The sequence below is a fragment of the Ciconia boyciana genome, chromosome 3, assembly GCF_034638445.1.
Source record: "Ciconia boyciana chromosome 3, ASM3463844v1, whole genome shotgun sequence".
In the NCBI taxonomy this organism is placed as follows: Eukaryota; Metazoa; Chordata; class Aves; order Ciconiiformes; family Ciconiidae; genus Ciconia; species Ciconia boyciana.
In genome coordinates, this window is record NC_132936.1 from 68,559,199 (window position 1) to 68,573,466 (window position 14,268).

Here is a 14,268-nt window from a genome sequence, read left to right on the forward strand (position 1 = left end):
CCCTCTGTAGTTACAAGTCTTATGAAAAGGGCTCTTTGTTATTGTTCAAGTTTTCCTAAAAGCTGTTTTCGTTCAATACGAGTAATGTCCCTGCTCTGAAACGAGAGAGTATGTGACTGCCATTGGAGTCAGAAAGGCTTAAAACTACTTTCCACGTAACTGAAAAACCCTTTTTATTTTTTTTTAAAATTACTGATTTAAAAACAAAACCAAAATCCCCACAAATTTGACATCTACAAAGTAGGATCATTTTGGAATGCTGTTTAGCACATCATGGAAACTGTCTTAAGAATGATGATTGTGTCACACTTAGTGTGCCACCTGCTGCTCTCTGCAATAGCGACGGTTTACCCTGAGCCCTTACCGGGCTGATGACTTACAAACGAAATGGAATAAATCTGGGTGCACACCGCCTGCTCTTGCTTTCCAGCCTCCCTCCCTGAATTTAGGCAGCGATGACTTTGAGTACTCTTCCATAATCTCCTCACCCAACCGAGATGTCATTGTGAAAGGACATACCTGAGCAGTCATGTGGAAAACAAAAAGCTATCCATCGTAGCAAAGGAGAGCTTGTGCTTCATAGGAGCAAGATAAATAAGGTAGTTCTGCAACAGGGAGCCCTGGCACATGACTGTAGATGTCTCTTTCTGACAACAAAATACTGTTTCAGCAAGGGCTCGGTCCAAGCGCTGACTGCTGTAGCCAAGCTGTCCTGTACTGTGTAACTGAGACTCTTGCATGGTTTGAATTTTACACAGCTGCCCAAAGTCAGGATCCAGCTCCTTGTACAACCTGTGGAAGACATTTTGCACAAGATGTTCTGGTAAAACTTTTTTTTTTTTTTCTTTTTTAATGGCAATGTCAATGTGTTTAGCTGAAAGGGGTGGTGAGCACTGGGGAAGAAGGAGGTGGCTGCTAGTAGAGAAATGGGTTGAACACGTTTAAAAGAGCAAATGATCTAATAACTGCTTTCATTAGTGAACTTGATTAGAGAATGTTCATAGAAATATTGTGACTTAATCTGCAATCTTGCACTATCTTAATTTACCTGCTTGTCCCAAAACAGATGTTTACTATATATTACGTTTAAAGTAATGTATTATCTCTTGGCGAGACATAAATTACTAACCTGAAGCTTCCTTTGTGTGCCAGGTTTCTAGGCAGAACTTGTTATTTCAGGCTTCCTGGGAAAACAGACTAATAAACCATCTGATAAGCAGTCCCTTTGACAGCATAATGCGGGCATCAGGCTCTGTTCCAAAGCCTGCTGAAGTGAATGAAAAGATTCCCCCTGACCTCCCTGATCCCTGGATTACAAACTAAATGGGTGGCTGCACAGTTTGCCTGGCACAACCCAACTGCGGGGTTTTTCTGCAAGGGGGGGGGTTCTGCACGCACCCCTCCCCTCCTCACTTTGCGTTACTGATCCCGTGGCTCTGTGGTAAATCAGAGCAGCCCCACCATAGAACTAAAAACTGATTTAGGAAAAAAAAAAGACAAGAAAAATACACTGAAAGCTGAGTAACTGTGAGCACTGAGACGCAGGTGGAACTACACCATGTTAGTAGTTCAATGTTCGGTATCTCAGATCAGATACATGAAGAACATGATGGCTTATTCTAGCAAAATCGTTTGAAAAGACAGTTATCTATATTTTTGGGGAGGCGGGAATCTTCTTGTCACTATGACTGCTGAGATGCAAGTCCTGTAACGCCTGTCCATGCCCCGACGATGCAGGACTGGTGTGCTCCTCCGTGAGCAAGGCACAGGTATCTGCTGCCCTCTTGGTCCTGCAGAGGAATCCTCCTCTCAAGTTTGCTGTCAAAAATGTCTAGGAACAGAAGATAAGGACCTGAAGCACATGAGTAGAAATGATTTCTACTAATTCAAAGGGAAATTTCAAAGGGAAATGAGAATGTAGAAATGTGTGTTGTGGTAGAACGAGGTGCTTCTTGGCCCAGCTGAGCTGTAACCAAAATGCCTTGCTCAGGCAGCTGCTTAACTCATATGGGAAGAGAGTGGATGGCATAGAGAAATTAATGAGAAGATCAAGAAGAATAACGGAGAACAGGACAGGGGGAGTAAGCAAAGGAAGATAGGAATGGAGTCTTTAATTTACCAGCTGTGGATGGGCTCAAATAGGTGTGATCCACAGCACAAGAGTGAGGACGTAGCCTGGCCCTCGCTTTCACGGAGTTCCTCACAAAGGGGACCGGCCATCCTGTTGCAGAAGAGTGAGGTCAATGCTAAAATCCGAGACGCTTCTGAATCTTAAATTCTCCTTTGTTGCAAGGTGTGGCTCTTCCACAAATTCCGCACTGGATATCTGCCTACCTAGAATTTCCCCGTGCTTTCAGGTGCGGGTGTTACCCCTAGTTTTCCTTCTGAGCTGTCAGGTTACGTGTGCGGGTAAGCGGCTGCTCCCTCGCTGTTTCAGTGGTGCTGAGGGGATGGACAGTGCTGCTGTTTGTCAGGGAGCCCCCAGTCTGGAATAATTCTCTAAGCTCAGAGAACTGATACTGTAAATATCAGCCCCTTGAACAGGATCCGTCTGTTCTCCCTCTTCACCAAGAAAGAAAGGAAACCAACTTGGAGAAGGGAGGGGGGGAGTCTAAGGGGACTGTTCCTGTTCACAGACCCGCTCTGTTATTCTCTGCAAGTTGTTATTTGTCCTGGCCTCCAGCACGTCCCTGAGCAGAACAAACTGGAAATGGCTTCTATTTCTTATTTGTGTCACACTGCAGCTGTACTTGGACAGCTTTTTAAAGTTTTGCTGAACTCCTGCAGGAGTTAAACTGAACCCAAAATAAATACTGCTTCAGCTCCCTGCTCCTAAATAGAAGTAGTTTTAAAGCCTGAGCAAGGGAGCATCATTAACAAAGCATGACTTCAACCCATAAATTACTCTTTTTCTTCGCATCCCAGCTGAGACATGATCCAATATGCAAGAAAGTCTTCAACAAGAAGCGCAAGCCCTTCAGCTCTTTGAAACAGAGACTGCAGGGAACAGAAATAACCACTGTGAAGAAGCAGCCCCCACAAAAGGTATAGTTAAAATTGAAGCACCTGTGTTATCTCCATATGAAGTCTTTCATTCAGTAACGCTATTGTTTACACCGGGGACAAAGCCTGGATGTTGTGGATGAGTCTCACATACGTGCTTGACTCGGTGCCAAATTCTTTCCTCCCCCTCCCTGTGCTGCTAGTGTTCAAGAATATTTCTTGGTTCAGAAGCCAAACCAGTAGGTGTCATCACTACTCGGGGCGCATAAGTGTCTCTGCTCTTCTAGGAAATGTTCATGTATGTATTTTAAAGACTACGCGAGTCTCTGACAGCTTCCTTTTCACTTAAATCTGAAAGAGAGCGTGATCCAAGATGGTTGGTGCATGAATACCCCAGGTTGAACCTGAGGGCTGTCAATAGCCCCAAATCTTCCACGGATGAAACTACGGAGATTCACTGCTATTGAACTCAAGGGTTTAAAAATGTATTTAAATTGAACTTATTTACAGAGCTGGAGGGGAAGAGGCCTAAGCTCTTACTGGAAGAAGTTTTTTTTCATGTATTGTTGGGGAAGAGGGGAATGCACATGGACGTGCATGTGCATAATTTTACCCAGAGATGCCACATCACTTCTGATTTGGTACCCATGCAGCCTGCTGTTGTAAAATGTCCTTTAAAATCAGTTGTGGAAAGAAACAGAAGTGCACAAAGGTTTAGAGCAAGAAGTATCTGACAAGTGGAGGAGAAGAGAAGGCGTTGGTCATAGTGTCTTTTCTATTCCCTCTTAAGCGCCCTTTGGTCTGCCATGACCAGAGTGTTTTGTTGGAGGGCATTGTTCTTTTATCCATCTTCTGGTGCTGTCAATAGATGGCAAAGGGCTAAATCAGCTTTCCTGTGCCTTTCAAAAAAAGCAAATTTCTTTTGTTTGTAACGTTTTTCCTTTCCCTCAGAAAGGAAGAACCCTCACTCTAAGATTTTTCTCTGTCGCTTGCAAGGGAAAAATATAGTTTGTGTCTTCCTTTATTTCCATTACAGAAAGAGCCAGGGAAGAAATCTAACTGGAGGCAGCACCACGAGGATTTTATTAATGCTATTCAATCAGCCAAGCAAGTCACAAAAGCTCTGAAGGAGGGCCGCCCTCTTCCGCCTCCTCCCCCACCAAGCATCAATCCAGGTTTGTGGTCTACTTTATCTTATTACTGATCTTTGGTAAAGCAGTGACCTCTTATTATGCACAGCTGGCCTTCAGTTTTGCACCCCCCCGGCACAACACAATGTGAACGTTAATTCCCTCCGTACTGTCTAATTTTCAGCTGTATTTCTTGGCTTAAGTTGAGTAGGAGTGCGATACAGAGGTGGTGGGGAGGAAGAGAAAACTCACTGTACCTTTTAAGTCTAAAGGCAGCAAGTTTGGGGTCTGATATTAGACAGTGCTTTGGGAGGAGCGTCGGGGTGCCTGTGTTCTAGCACAGGCTGTACCACGGTATAACAGAGGGTGAAATACATCCCCTCACCATTCAAAACAACTGTAGTGCACACGGGCTTCCCCACTCCCATGTGATGGCTTTTCCACTGTCCCCTCCTCCTGTGTAGTCAGGGGAAGTCAGTTAGAAGAAGATGGGTCTGGTTTACTACTGATACCAGGTGTGGTCTCTGCACAGAGCTCACTGTGTTAGAAGTTACGGATGCAAAAAGATGCACATACAGCCAGTATTGCTCATTATATGTGATTTATGAAACGTGGGAGCAACCTTGGAAAGGGTCTCAGTGGAGTCCCGCCTGCGTTAGGAAGGCGGAGGGCGGGAGGGGGAAGGGGGGGCTCTCCGGGCTCGCTTCCAGAGCAGGAATTCGTCACTGATAGCAAAACCAGCTGCCATGATTCCAGCCTTTCTCCTCTTCTAGATGACAGCCATGCAGTATAAGCAGCAGGACACATCTTCCTTCCTTGATTGGGGTCAAGCACCTCTCTGAATTTCCACTGCTGAGTTCTTTAATGACTCTGTTATTTCTTGTCTGACTCTACCGACCCTAAGAGCAGACCCCTCCCTTTCCTTCTCCCTCTTGGAGGAAAGAGTTGTGCGAGAGCTGCTGTAGTTGTGGAGAAAGGAATTGGAGAACTGCTTTTTAGGAAAGACAAATTGCTGAGGGGCCTAGTGAGGATGTATATCCTATACTACAGGACTGGAGAGAAAGCACATGGATTGTGGGGAGGAGAGAGAGATATTCCCATTCCCTCTCCTCCTCCAAATAGAGTCCAAAGCTCCCCATTCTCCCCTGAAGTGCCAGGTGCCCCTGCGAGCCCCCCCAAAGCCAGGCGTCTGCCCTGTCTCGTCCTCCCCTCCTGTCTTCAGAACGATTTTGCCCAAGCTGCTGGTCTGGGGCTGGCTTTTGGTGGCTGCTTGGGCCACCTTTTCTGCGCTGTTACTGGGAGAAATGATTTGTAAAGATCCCATATCCGTAATATTATGATAAGGACACTTGGGCTGCTTTTGTAAAAGGCAAGGGGTGGGGAGGAAGGGTCTGAGGACAGCGAGGGCAGTGCAAGGGCTGAATGTGACTGCGTTAACCCCGAACACCAACCATTCATTGAAATTAGTAGGATTGCACCAGTGATAAATGTAGCTGAACAGCTTTTAGCAGAATCAGGACTATAACACTGTCAAAACCGACTCCAGGAAGCGCTGCTGTGTGTTCTTCACAATGCTGCTTCACACCCAGAAACCTGGCTCTTGCATGAGCCTCAGCTGGCAGGGCAGTATTTTGTCAATGTCCAAAGGAAATGGATTTAGTGAAAACAGCTATCAATCTTAATGACCAATCTTTAAAAGTAGTCTTAAAATCATTGGTTTAGACTACTCGAGAAATTTCTAAATATTGCTTTTTCTGCAGATATGTTAATTGTGAGGTTGGGTGTGGGAATAGGACAAAGATAATAAAATCTGCTTTTAAAATCCCCAGGGATTTATTTCTGAAAGCAATTACTGTTTGCTGGGTTAATACCGTAAGCATGTATTTTGGGATCCCACGTGCTTTTCTAGAGGAGGTTTTTGTAGTTCGCCTAAGTTTGGGCGCTCATGGGAACTCACCATGGTCACCTGCTGATGGAGCCAGGTTTTGAACTACATCTTGAGTGCTCCAGTAAAGCAGGTGGTTCTTCTCCTGTAGTATATAAATTGTGACATGAGTTGTTCTTTTCTCATGATCAGACTATATTCAGTGTCCACACTGCTCACGAAGGTTTAATGAGGCTGCAGCAGAGAGGCACATGAAGTTTTGTGAAGAACAAGCTGCTCGCCGTGCCTTTGCTGCAAAGACCGCCGAACAGGCTTTGGTAAGCAAACACAGTCACACTTGTCTTGTCCTGGAGGCAGATTTGCCAAACTGTAGTTTATGGTGAGTAAAGACCTATACTAATGTAAAACTTAAGACTCCAGGGACATTGGTAAATTCTTAAGACAAGATACATGCTGAACATCAGCTAGGAGTTCCCCGAAACTGGAGCCCTTTGTCCGATATAAAAAGTGACAGAATACGATAGTACGAAAAAGTTGGACAATTTCTGCAGACTCTTCTGTGATTGGATTCCAGGGTAAGAGCTGTAGGGAAGCAGAAACGTGGCAGCTTTTGCAATACCCAGAAAAAGCTCTTCCTGATCATTAGGGCTCCCTGCTGTTTGCAGGCTTGCTGTTCCCTGCAAATGTATGGCTGATTTACTCCCTAGTCGCTAGACACAAGGCCAAAGGGCTAAGCCCCTTTGGGGAATCAGAAAAGTGGAGCTACTTGGCCGTGTCTTGAAGTGAGCTCCTATTTTATTATAGAAAAAAAAAATAATGTAAACAGTTCCTTTAGGAGAGTACTGCTTTTCTTTCCTTTTTTTTTTTTAAGATGTTTGAAAACCTTATTCCTCCTTTACCTATTTTCGGCAGGAAAAATGCCTTCCAAGTGGGAGGGGGTGCACCTTTTTCCTTTTTCTTCCTAGCACTGCTTCAACGGCGATTTGGAGAGTTGTCACCAGGCTCCGTGAGCTCCCTGCTAGAGTTGTGTGGATTGTGCATCTTCTTTTACTAGGGCAAGCAACCAGCGACTCAGAGAAAACCCCCAACCTTAACAACTGCTGTGTTGTCGCTTCAGAAGAGAGTAGAAGAAGGTGCCAACACAGACAAACCTAGACCAGGTAAGGAGTTCATTTAGCCATATTTATGTTTTTCTTATAACAAACTCTGGTGTATTTGAGGTGGGGGGCGGCATTTTTAAAGCAGATCCTAGGCTTTGGAATCCAGTTTTCTGATAGAATAATGAAGTGTGAATTATTTTTTTTTTTCCCAAGTCCAGGCCTTGACATGAAATCCTAAACTCATTTCCGTACAACACTTGTTAGAAATGAGAAGAGTCAAAAATTTCCAAGTGGATGTCGATATTGAATGGCTTTCCAAGTCTTTATCCTGATCCGTTGTGCTGAGTGTATACACAGAGGTTTTCATGTGGGTTCTCAGGAGGGGCTTCTTAGCCTTTTCAGTTAGAGGTCCTCAAACAGATGTCTCTAGATAGACCAAAAATACACAGTCTGGGTGTGAGGTTCCTTCTGTCCCATAAAGGACTCCATAACCTTTAATCTTCGATGTTAAGATTTATTCCATCTTTAACTTTTCTTAAGTCCATTTAGATGAAGCATCAAGCTTTGTATGTTGTTTGTGCCATATGACTTTCCCCCTGTTGATTCAGCCTTAAAATTAACACCACCACATCCCTAGAACAGTTTCCTCTAAGCAGGATAACATATAATATGTTTGCTAGCACCCATTGCTACCAGTAATCATGACCCGTACTCAGTCTATGTTTAGAAGACATTTTATAAACTTATTTTAATGGTTATTTGTAGTATAACCTGTGCATGATAATACATACTGCTCCTTGTATCAATATCTTTGATCCCTACATTTCTGGGTTTTATATTGAATTTATGTAGGTTATAATTTTTTATGGCCAATACATTTTTTAAATAACGATCTGCAGAGATCTCTCCAGGAACACGGCAGAAAACCAGAAAATCTTTGGGTGTATCTACTGGAAAAAAATCTTCAGGAGAGTTTGGGTAAGAAACATTTTTTTAATTTCAACATTGTAACACAAAAGGACCTTGTTTGCTTTCGTGTATATACAATATCCTGTTGCAGTGCTTGCAGTATGAACTTCTTTGTATTAATTGAAGCAATTAATTGCTCTGAAAACTTTTGCAGAGCTCCTCATGTCCCCAGTATAGGCTGCTGAGAATATTCATTTTGGTGTTAAATGTTCTTTGGTTTGGAGCAGCTCCATCTCAAGTAGGCAGTGACTCTGTTCTGCTGTAACAGGCATCTTGAGAGGATTTGCTGCTCGATAACGCAAACCTCTCCAGCAGGTCTTGTGCTCTCACGATGTGCTTCCGTTGTCCGAGTGAGGAAGATGCCAGCATCCATTTCAATAATCACTATGTCAGGATGACGGTGCAGAGGTTCTTCCTTCTCCTCAATGTTTACTTTCCCAGACCATGATGTTTGGTGCTTCTGCTCTTCAGACCATGCAGTCAGTGTTGTTCCCATCTTGGGCCATGCAGAACCATGTCAGAGCAGCAAGAAGGCCTTCCAGCCCCTGCTTAAGGTGGTTGTGGTGCTGTTGTGCAAGGGGATGCTCAGATGATCAGCATCTTGCACCCCTGTGAGATATGTACGACTGCAGAATATGAGATCCTGGCAGGAAATGTGGCCAAGACAGATTCCCTGTAGGTGGCAAGGTATTTTGAGCCTGAGAAATGAGCTTGTAAGAGTGCTTGGAGCATGGGATGAACAGTAATGTGCACAAACCAGTCTGTTGCAGAGACTCACATTCAAAGTCTTTGTTAGAGTTCTTCTATGTGGAGTTCTGCTGTCCTTGATTGCTGCTGGTCAGTGGCTAAGTACCTTTGACTGTGGGGAAGTCTGCAATGAGCATGGGAGTGTTCAGTCCACAGTGCCATCATCAACTACCTATCTCCTTGACTTTGCCCGCTCCAGGAAAAACTGTTGACAGTACCCAGTGGTCTCATCTGTTGTTCTCCACTCCACAAATTACCTGTAGCTGTGTTAACAGTGTAGTAACTCTTCTGGTTATCATGCAGGGTCTTGCAGACCACCAACAGGGATTTATTGATACCATCACCATTCTCAAGGTTTAGCTACTGAACGCTTGACAGGCTTGGGGAGGAGACACCCCTTTCCCTAGGGACACTGGCAAGTCCAGGTATCGCCGGGGTTGTAGTTGCAGCCAGTTTACAGAGGCTTGGGACAGCCAGTCCCAAGGACAGACATCCACACTAGCGTCCAAAATACAGGAGAGTCCTGTATGTCCCTGGGAACTGTGGAAGTGACTGGCCTGGGTGAGCTTGCAGATGTTGGGCTGTTGGAAACTGTGTCTGCATTTTCTGTAAAACTTGAGCTTTGCCAAGTGCTTTACAGAGCACTTTGGGCTAGCGAGAGATCAGTTCCAGTGTGAAGCAAGAGTGCTTTTTAGCTGAGAAAGCAGACATGAGAAACTGGCTTTGAGTGGTGCAAATAAATGTTCTCATCCTTAAAGTGTCTGGAAATGGTTTCCAGGATGAGCTGCTCCATCACCTTCCCAGGGATCGAGGTTTAATTTTCTTACATAAAATGGAGTAAAATATAAAAGCTGTTTCTATGCAAATGACAAGTATATGGCTTGTTGCTGCTTTCAGACGGCAAACGTGCAACAGAAGATAGAGTGGCTGGTCAGCAAGGATGTGTTAAGGTTTTCTTCTGAAGCATTATGGAAGACCTTAAGCAACACAATTTGTCAGCACCTCTTCCACTCCAAGTGCTACAGCTACCACATTCAATAAAATAAGCAAACTGAAATTCACTCTTTTTTTTGTCCTTTTTTTCCCCCCCTAGGCTGCACAGTTTATTATGCTGTCCTTTTTAAAGTTGTGAGATTATTTGTATATCTGTTGCCAAATTTAATTAACTGATTGCCTAAAAGGAGATGGATGTTACCAGTGGTTCATTCAATGGTTTCAAGAAAATGTAGGAAGATCCAACATCATGATTTTTTTTTTCCCTAATGCTTTGCTTTGATATATTGAACAAGGCAAATGAACATTTTGGATTTTTTTGGTATATATTTAATAGAATCTTCCAGTAAACAATAAATGATAAATGGTAGTGATTGGTAAGTGATAAACGGCCGTGTAAGCTGTGCATCAGCTTCAAAGCACTTCAAGTTCAGACTAATTAAAACCAAATCTCATTCTCCCATTAAAAACTTCAGTTGCTTTTAGAAATTGATTGGCAAGACAGAGATGTCATGGAGGCATATCCCCTTCTTATTTTTTTGCTACCTGATTTATTACCAGCCTTGGATCACCTTACATAAACTTTCAATGTTGCAATATGTTGGGCTGGGTTTCTTTTAGCCCAACAGTTCCCAATAAGGCTTTCAATTAAAATCCATAAGGAATGTTCTTGCCCATTTTATAGAGTAAATGAAGATGAAAAGTAGTTGGACACAGCAATAATAAATACCAAACTTTACAGAGTTTAATTAAACTCTACTTAGGCTGTAGCCAATAGTGACTAGATAAATAAAGAAAGGATGACACTGAAACAAGTGTAACTCCTATAGCTAGCCTGTCTTAGAAACAACGGGCATGAAATTAGCCCAAATACATTAAAGCAGTGCTTCTGAGCCTTTTTTTCAACCCAAGAAGAAGGAGGGGAAAAAACCCGCCCATACCCGATTATCCTGTGCAACATTATCACAATTGCTTTCTTTTACAACCAAATAAATGAACCCATAAAAGTTAGAGCAAGTTTTACTGCATTTGTTTCCCCCCCCCACCGCTATTTTCTATCTGTGTGTAGAGCTATTTGGTATTGATGTCACAGATCATTTTCCCGTGTCTTACAGAAAACATAATTATCAGGACAGGAATGGTGTTTTGAAGAAGAGTACTTCAAAATTCTGCTAGCAGAAAGATGAATCAATCATTAATGTACGGAACTTACCATCCTATTTCAGACTGGCTGGGAAAAACTCTCAGGAATTAACAGCAACTCATTGGTTAAGAAAATGGAGAGTCCCACCAGAAACAGTTGGTAAATAAAACCAAAGGAGTAAGAAATTAACATAGTTTCTTATAGGGGATGGGAAATGAGCACTAGAAATAGTTGTTTACATAGAGGATGCAGAGTCTTTTGTTCTATGTAGTATAATTTTAGCTCCTTAACGTTATTTCAGCAGGTTTACATGGCTTCCTTTTTTTTTAATAAAGAGTACATCTTTTCTATGAGACCAAATGTTTACTAAGTTTCTCTATTTTATGGTACCACTTGATTATAATAATTTTGTTGTTTAGTTGGCATGTATCACTCTGCTTCTACAGCTTTCCAAGCAGCGCTCAGAAAAAAAGAGTATTTTTACCTCTAGTATGATGCGAGGTAAAATATCCCAAGATCTCCAAGGAGGGCCAGTGCTTGAACTGGGTCAGATCTTTCTGTTCTCTCAGCTGCTGTGCCAGGGTCTATCCTGCCTTCCCCACACCACCTCTCTGCCCTTGCATCCTCCTCTCCCATTTGGAGGAGGAATGGGCTGTGCTGGAGAGGAGGGAGGACCGGGCACTGGTGGGGCTGCCTTCTTCCTCCACCGTACCCCCGGCGTGTGCAGGGCCACCTCTCCCCACACCGGCGCTGTCGCAGCCCTGCATGAGCCAAAGGCAAGTGCCATCAGACAGATGTCCTGCAGCTCTTGCTCCCTTCTCCACCGTCACCGCCTGAAATCACACCTGCCCACCCACTGCAGCCCCATCCCCTCAGTCACCAGAGGTAAGCGCCAGGAGAGCTGGTGAGGACTTGCTGCTGTCACCACACCTCTCCTTTAGCACTGCCTTGCCTGTGATCTGAATCCCACCAAACCCAAACTATTGCTCTTTCAGAAATGCAATATTCAGGCCCACACCAGGCAGGTCTACTGAGCTCAAAGAATTTGAGCAATTTGAGCTCAAAGAAACAAAGCCTTCATGAGCCTCAGCTACTGATGGCCTCTCAAAAATGCTCACAGAAGTCCCCCTAACAAAAGCTATGAGAAAGTCCAGCCCTACTTTAAATACTAGATGACTTGGGGGTATCTCCCAAGTTGTGAGAATTTTAAAACAATTTTTCTGCAAACCCAACCTTTTGAAATAACTTGCCTTCCTTTGTGGTGGGACATCATCAGCTTCCTCTACATTTATGATGTCGAGACTCTGGAAAAAGAAATTTGAATGGACTGAAGGGTCAAAGCTGCACTATTACACATTTAAGGTTTGCTTCTGTTTTACTTGTAGATGCCATCTCCGTGTGCTTTTTAAGTGTTTTAATATCAAAAGTGGTTATTTTCTTTTTACTTGAATGAGACTTGGTCTTTAACCTGTAGTTACATACGATAAGCATCTCTCACCAACGCATCTTTCCACGTCTCAGAAGAGGCTGAGGTCAGGCAGCAGTACCTCTCTTGGCAGCTCAAGGAACACGGGCACCAGTCTCGCTCAGTGTTTGCGTAACGTCTTCTTCTTAACATCACATTTTAATTCAAAGACAAGTATTTCAGTAATTAGTTACACCTCTTATAGAAGCACAAACCAAAATGACAAAATGTCTATATTAACAGTATATGATCAGGCAGTGCTACAAAATTTGTGGGTTGTTTTTTTTTTGTTTGTTTGTGGTTTTTTTTTTTTTAATACATGAGCTTGGCTGAAGCCAAGTGAATACAATTTGCATGAACAAGCAAAACAATGCAGTAAGTGAATATATACACACCTTTCCAAGTCTGGATGAAAATACGAGCCTAGCTGTAGAATGTGCATGTAACATTGTTTGCAATCTTTTCCCTACTCTGGAACTTGTAATTTAAATAACTGTTAACTGGGCATGACTCTGCAGCACCTGCTCTTCCTCCTGCTGTTGTCATTACAAGAATGATCTTACAATTCCTTCTAGTTTGCCTTATGAAAATTTTTTGCATAACAAAAAATACCCCTCAACAGTGTATCTGAAGAACATTTCTCACATGAACTGCCATAATACAACCTTCCCTTAATCCAAGTACTGATAACTTATAAGAACATTTGGATTGCTGTAGTTGCACAATGTCAGCATAGTTTATTAACAGCAAAACAGCAATCATTTAAAAAATTTTTCATTTGAAGTTGTCTGGAAATATCCCTGTGATTAATGGGGGAGAACACGCTTACTTCATGCTATATTTGTAATGATCATTAGGTACTATTAACACTCTTTGGATTTAATAGAAGAGTAGCTTTTGGGGTTTGAGAATTTACTCAGATTCAGAAATTCTGTGTCTGTTTTAGTTGCAACAGAATCCACTAGTAACTGCATCATCCACTAAAACCAGGATTTTTTTTAATAACTGTGGGTTAGGCAAGAAAGTAAATTGTGAAGAGTTTTTGTTGTTTTTTTTTTTTTTTTTTTAATAATGTCATCTACTGGGAGATGTGATTTTTGCAATTTCTGTTAGTTCATGCATCAGGCGATAGGACTGTCACACCAACAAACCATCAACTGGAAATGTACATGGACAATTTACCCCAGGAACCAAAAAGAAGACCCCGTGGTTCTAGTTTAGAAGAAACAAAGGCTGGAAGTCCAGCTGTAGCTGTCCCATTGCCACTGAGCAAAACCCCTGTCATTAAAACAGCCTTGACCATTATCACACCCACTAATTTCAGATGACACTTATGAGGCAGGTTTATAACCTGGTTTTGAACAGGGCTCAGTGTCAGCTCACCACCACAACCCTTCTGTGCGTGGACCTGCCCCTGGCCCCACAGAGGTCCTGCTTGGTCGCAGGCTCCCTGGGTCAGTGTTCGCTTTCCATGAAGGAATCCACATTTCAGATGGCTATGATTAATGACCATTTCCCAGACTAAACAAAGGCCATTTTTATCAACAAAAGGTGAATAAAGGCCCCTTAGGTAGGAAGCATTATTTTTTATTGAGTGTTAAATCAATCAAGCTGTTGCCCCGATGGGATAACATGTGCTTAAATTTAAGTGAAGGCTTAAGTGCTTTACTAGAGAGAGAGACCAGTGTCTGATAACTTGCCAGATTCAGCTCTAAGTGAAAATTAATGTTTTGCTCTAACCTTTGAGACAACTCACTTCCCATTCTGAAAACTGCATATGTACAAGATACCGGTTCTTACAGTCATGCAGAAGTGGTAGTTATTTCCAGCCC

At 42.9% G+C, this 14,268-nt stretch overlaps 2 protein-coding genes across 10 annotated transcripts in view; one reads left to right on the plus strand and one right to left on the minus strand.

The window, feature by feature from the left end:
• Nucleotides 1–472: 472 nt before the first annotated feature.
• PLAGL1 (PLAG1 like zinc finger 1) overlaps nt 473–14,268 on the minus strand; it is a 61,518-nt gene continuing 47,722 nt past the window's right edge. For 3 of the 8 annotated variants that reach the window (XM_072856013.1, XM_072856011.1, XM_072856012.1), the window contains one exon: nt 12,470–12,581. The gene's annotated coding sequence lies outside the window, so the exon portion shown is untranslated. Of the gene's footprint in view, nt 793–8,072; nt 9,812–11,270; nt 12,582–14,268 lie in introns of those variants that run through there. The other 5 variants (XR_012041516.1, XR_012041515.1, XR_012041517.1 and 2 more) reach the window with 5 other exon arrangements.
• ZC2HC1B (zinc finger C2HC-type containing 1B) lies at nt 593–11,280 on the plus strand. Of its 2 annotated transcripts, none has more exons than XM_072856018.1 (7): nt 593–823; nt 2,926–3,045; nt 4,040–4,178; nt 6,211–6,335; nt 7,073–7,178; nt 8,018–8,096; nt 10,943–11,280. In XM_072856018.1, the coding sequence occupies exons 1-7, from the start codon at nt 638–640 to the stop codon at nt 11,001–11,003; spliced, it is 816 nt and encodes a 271-aa protein (XP_072712119.1). In that variant the 5' UTR covers nt 593–637; the 3' UTR covers nt 11,004–11,280. The 2 variants fall into 2 exon arrangements, with proteins under 2 accessions (XP_072712119.1, XP_072712120.1); XM_072856019.1 differs by lacking the exon at nt 10,943–11,280 and adding an exon at nt 9,732–10,082.

Excerpts from the sequence above, each read along its gene's own strand:
- ZC2HC1B (XM_072856018.1), top strand. The coding sequence starts at position 638 with ATGTCTCTTTCTGACAACAAAATACTGTTTCAGCAAGGGCTCGGTCCA. Across the intron at positions 6,336-7,072 it reads AGACCGCCGAACAGGCTTTG|GGCAAGCAACCAGCGACTCA; the intron begins GTAAGCAAACAC and ends TTCTTTTACTAG. Across the intron at positions 7,179-8,017 it reads CACAGACAAACCTAGACCAG|AGATCTCTCCAGGAACACGG; the intron begins GTAAGGAGTTCA and ends AACGATCTGCAG.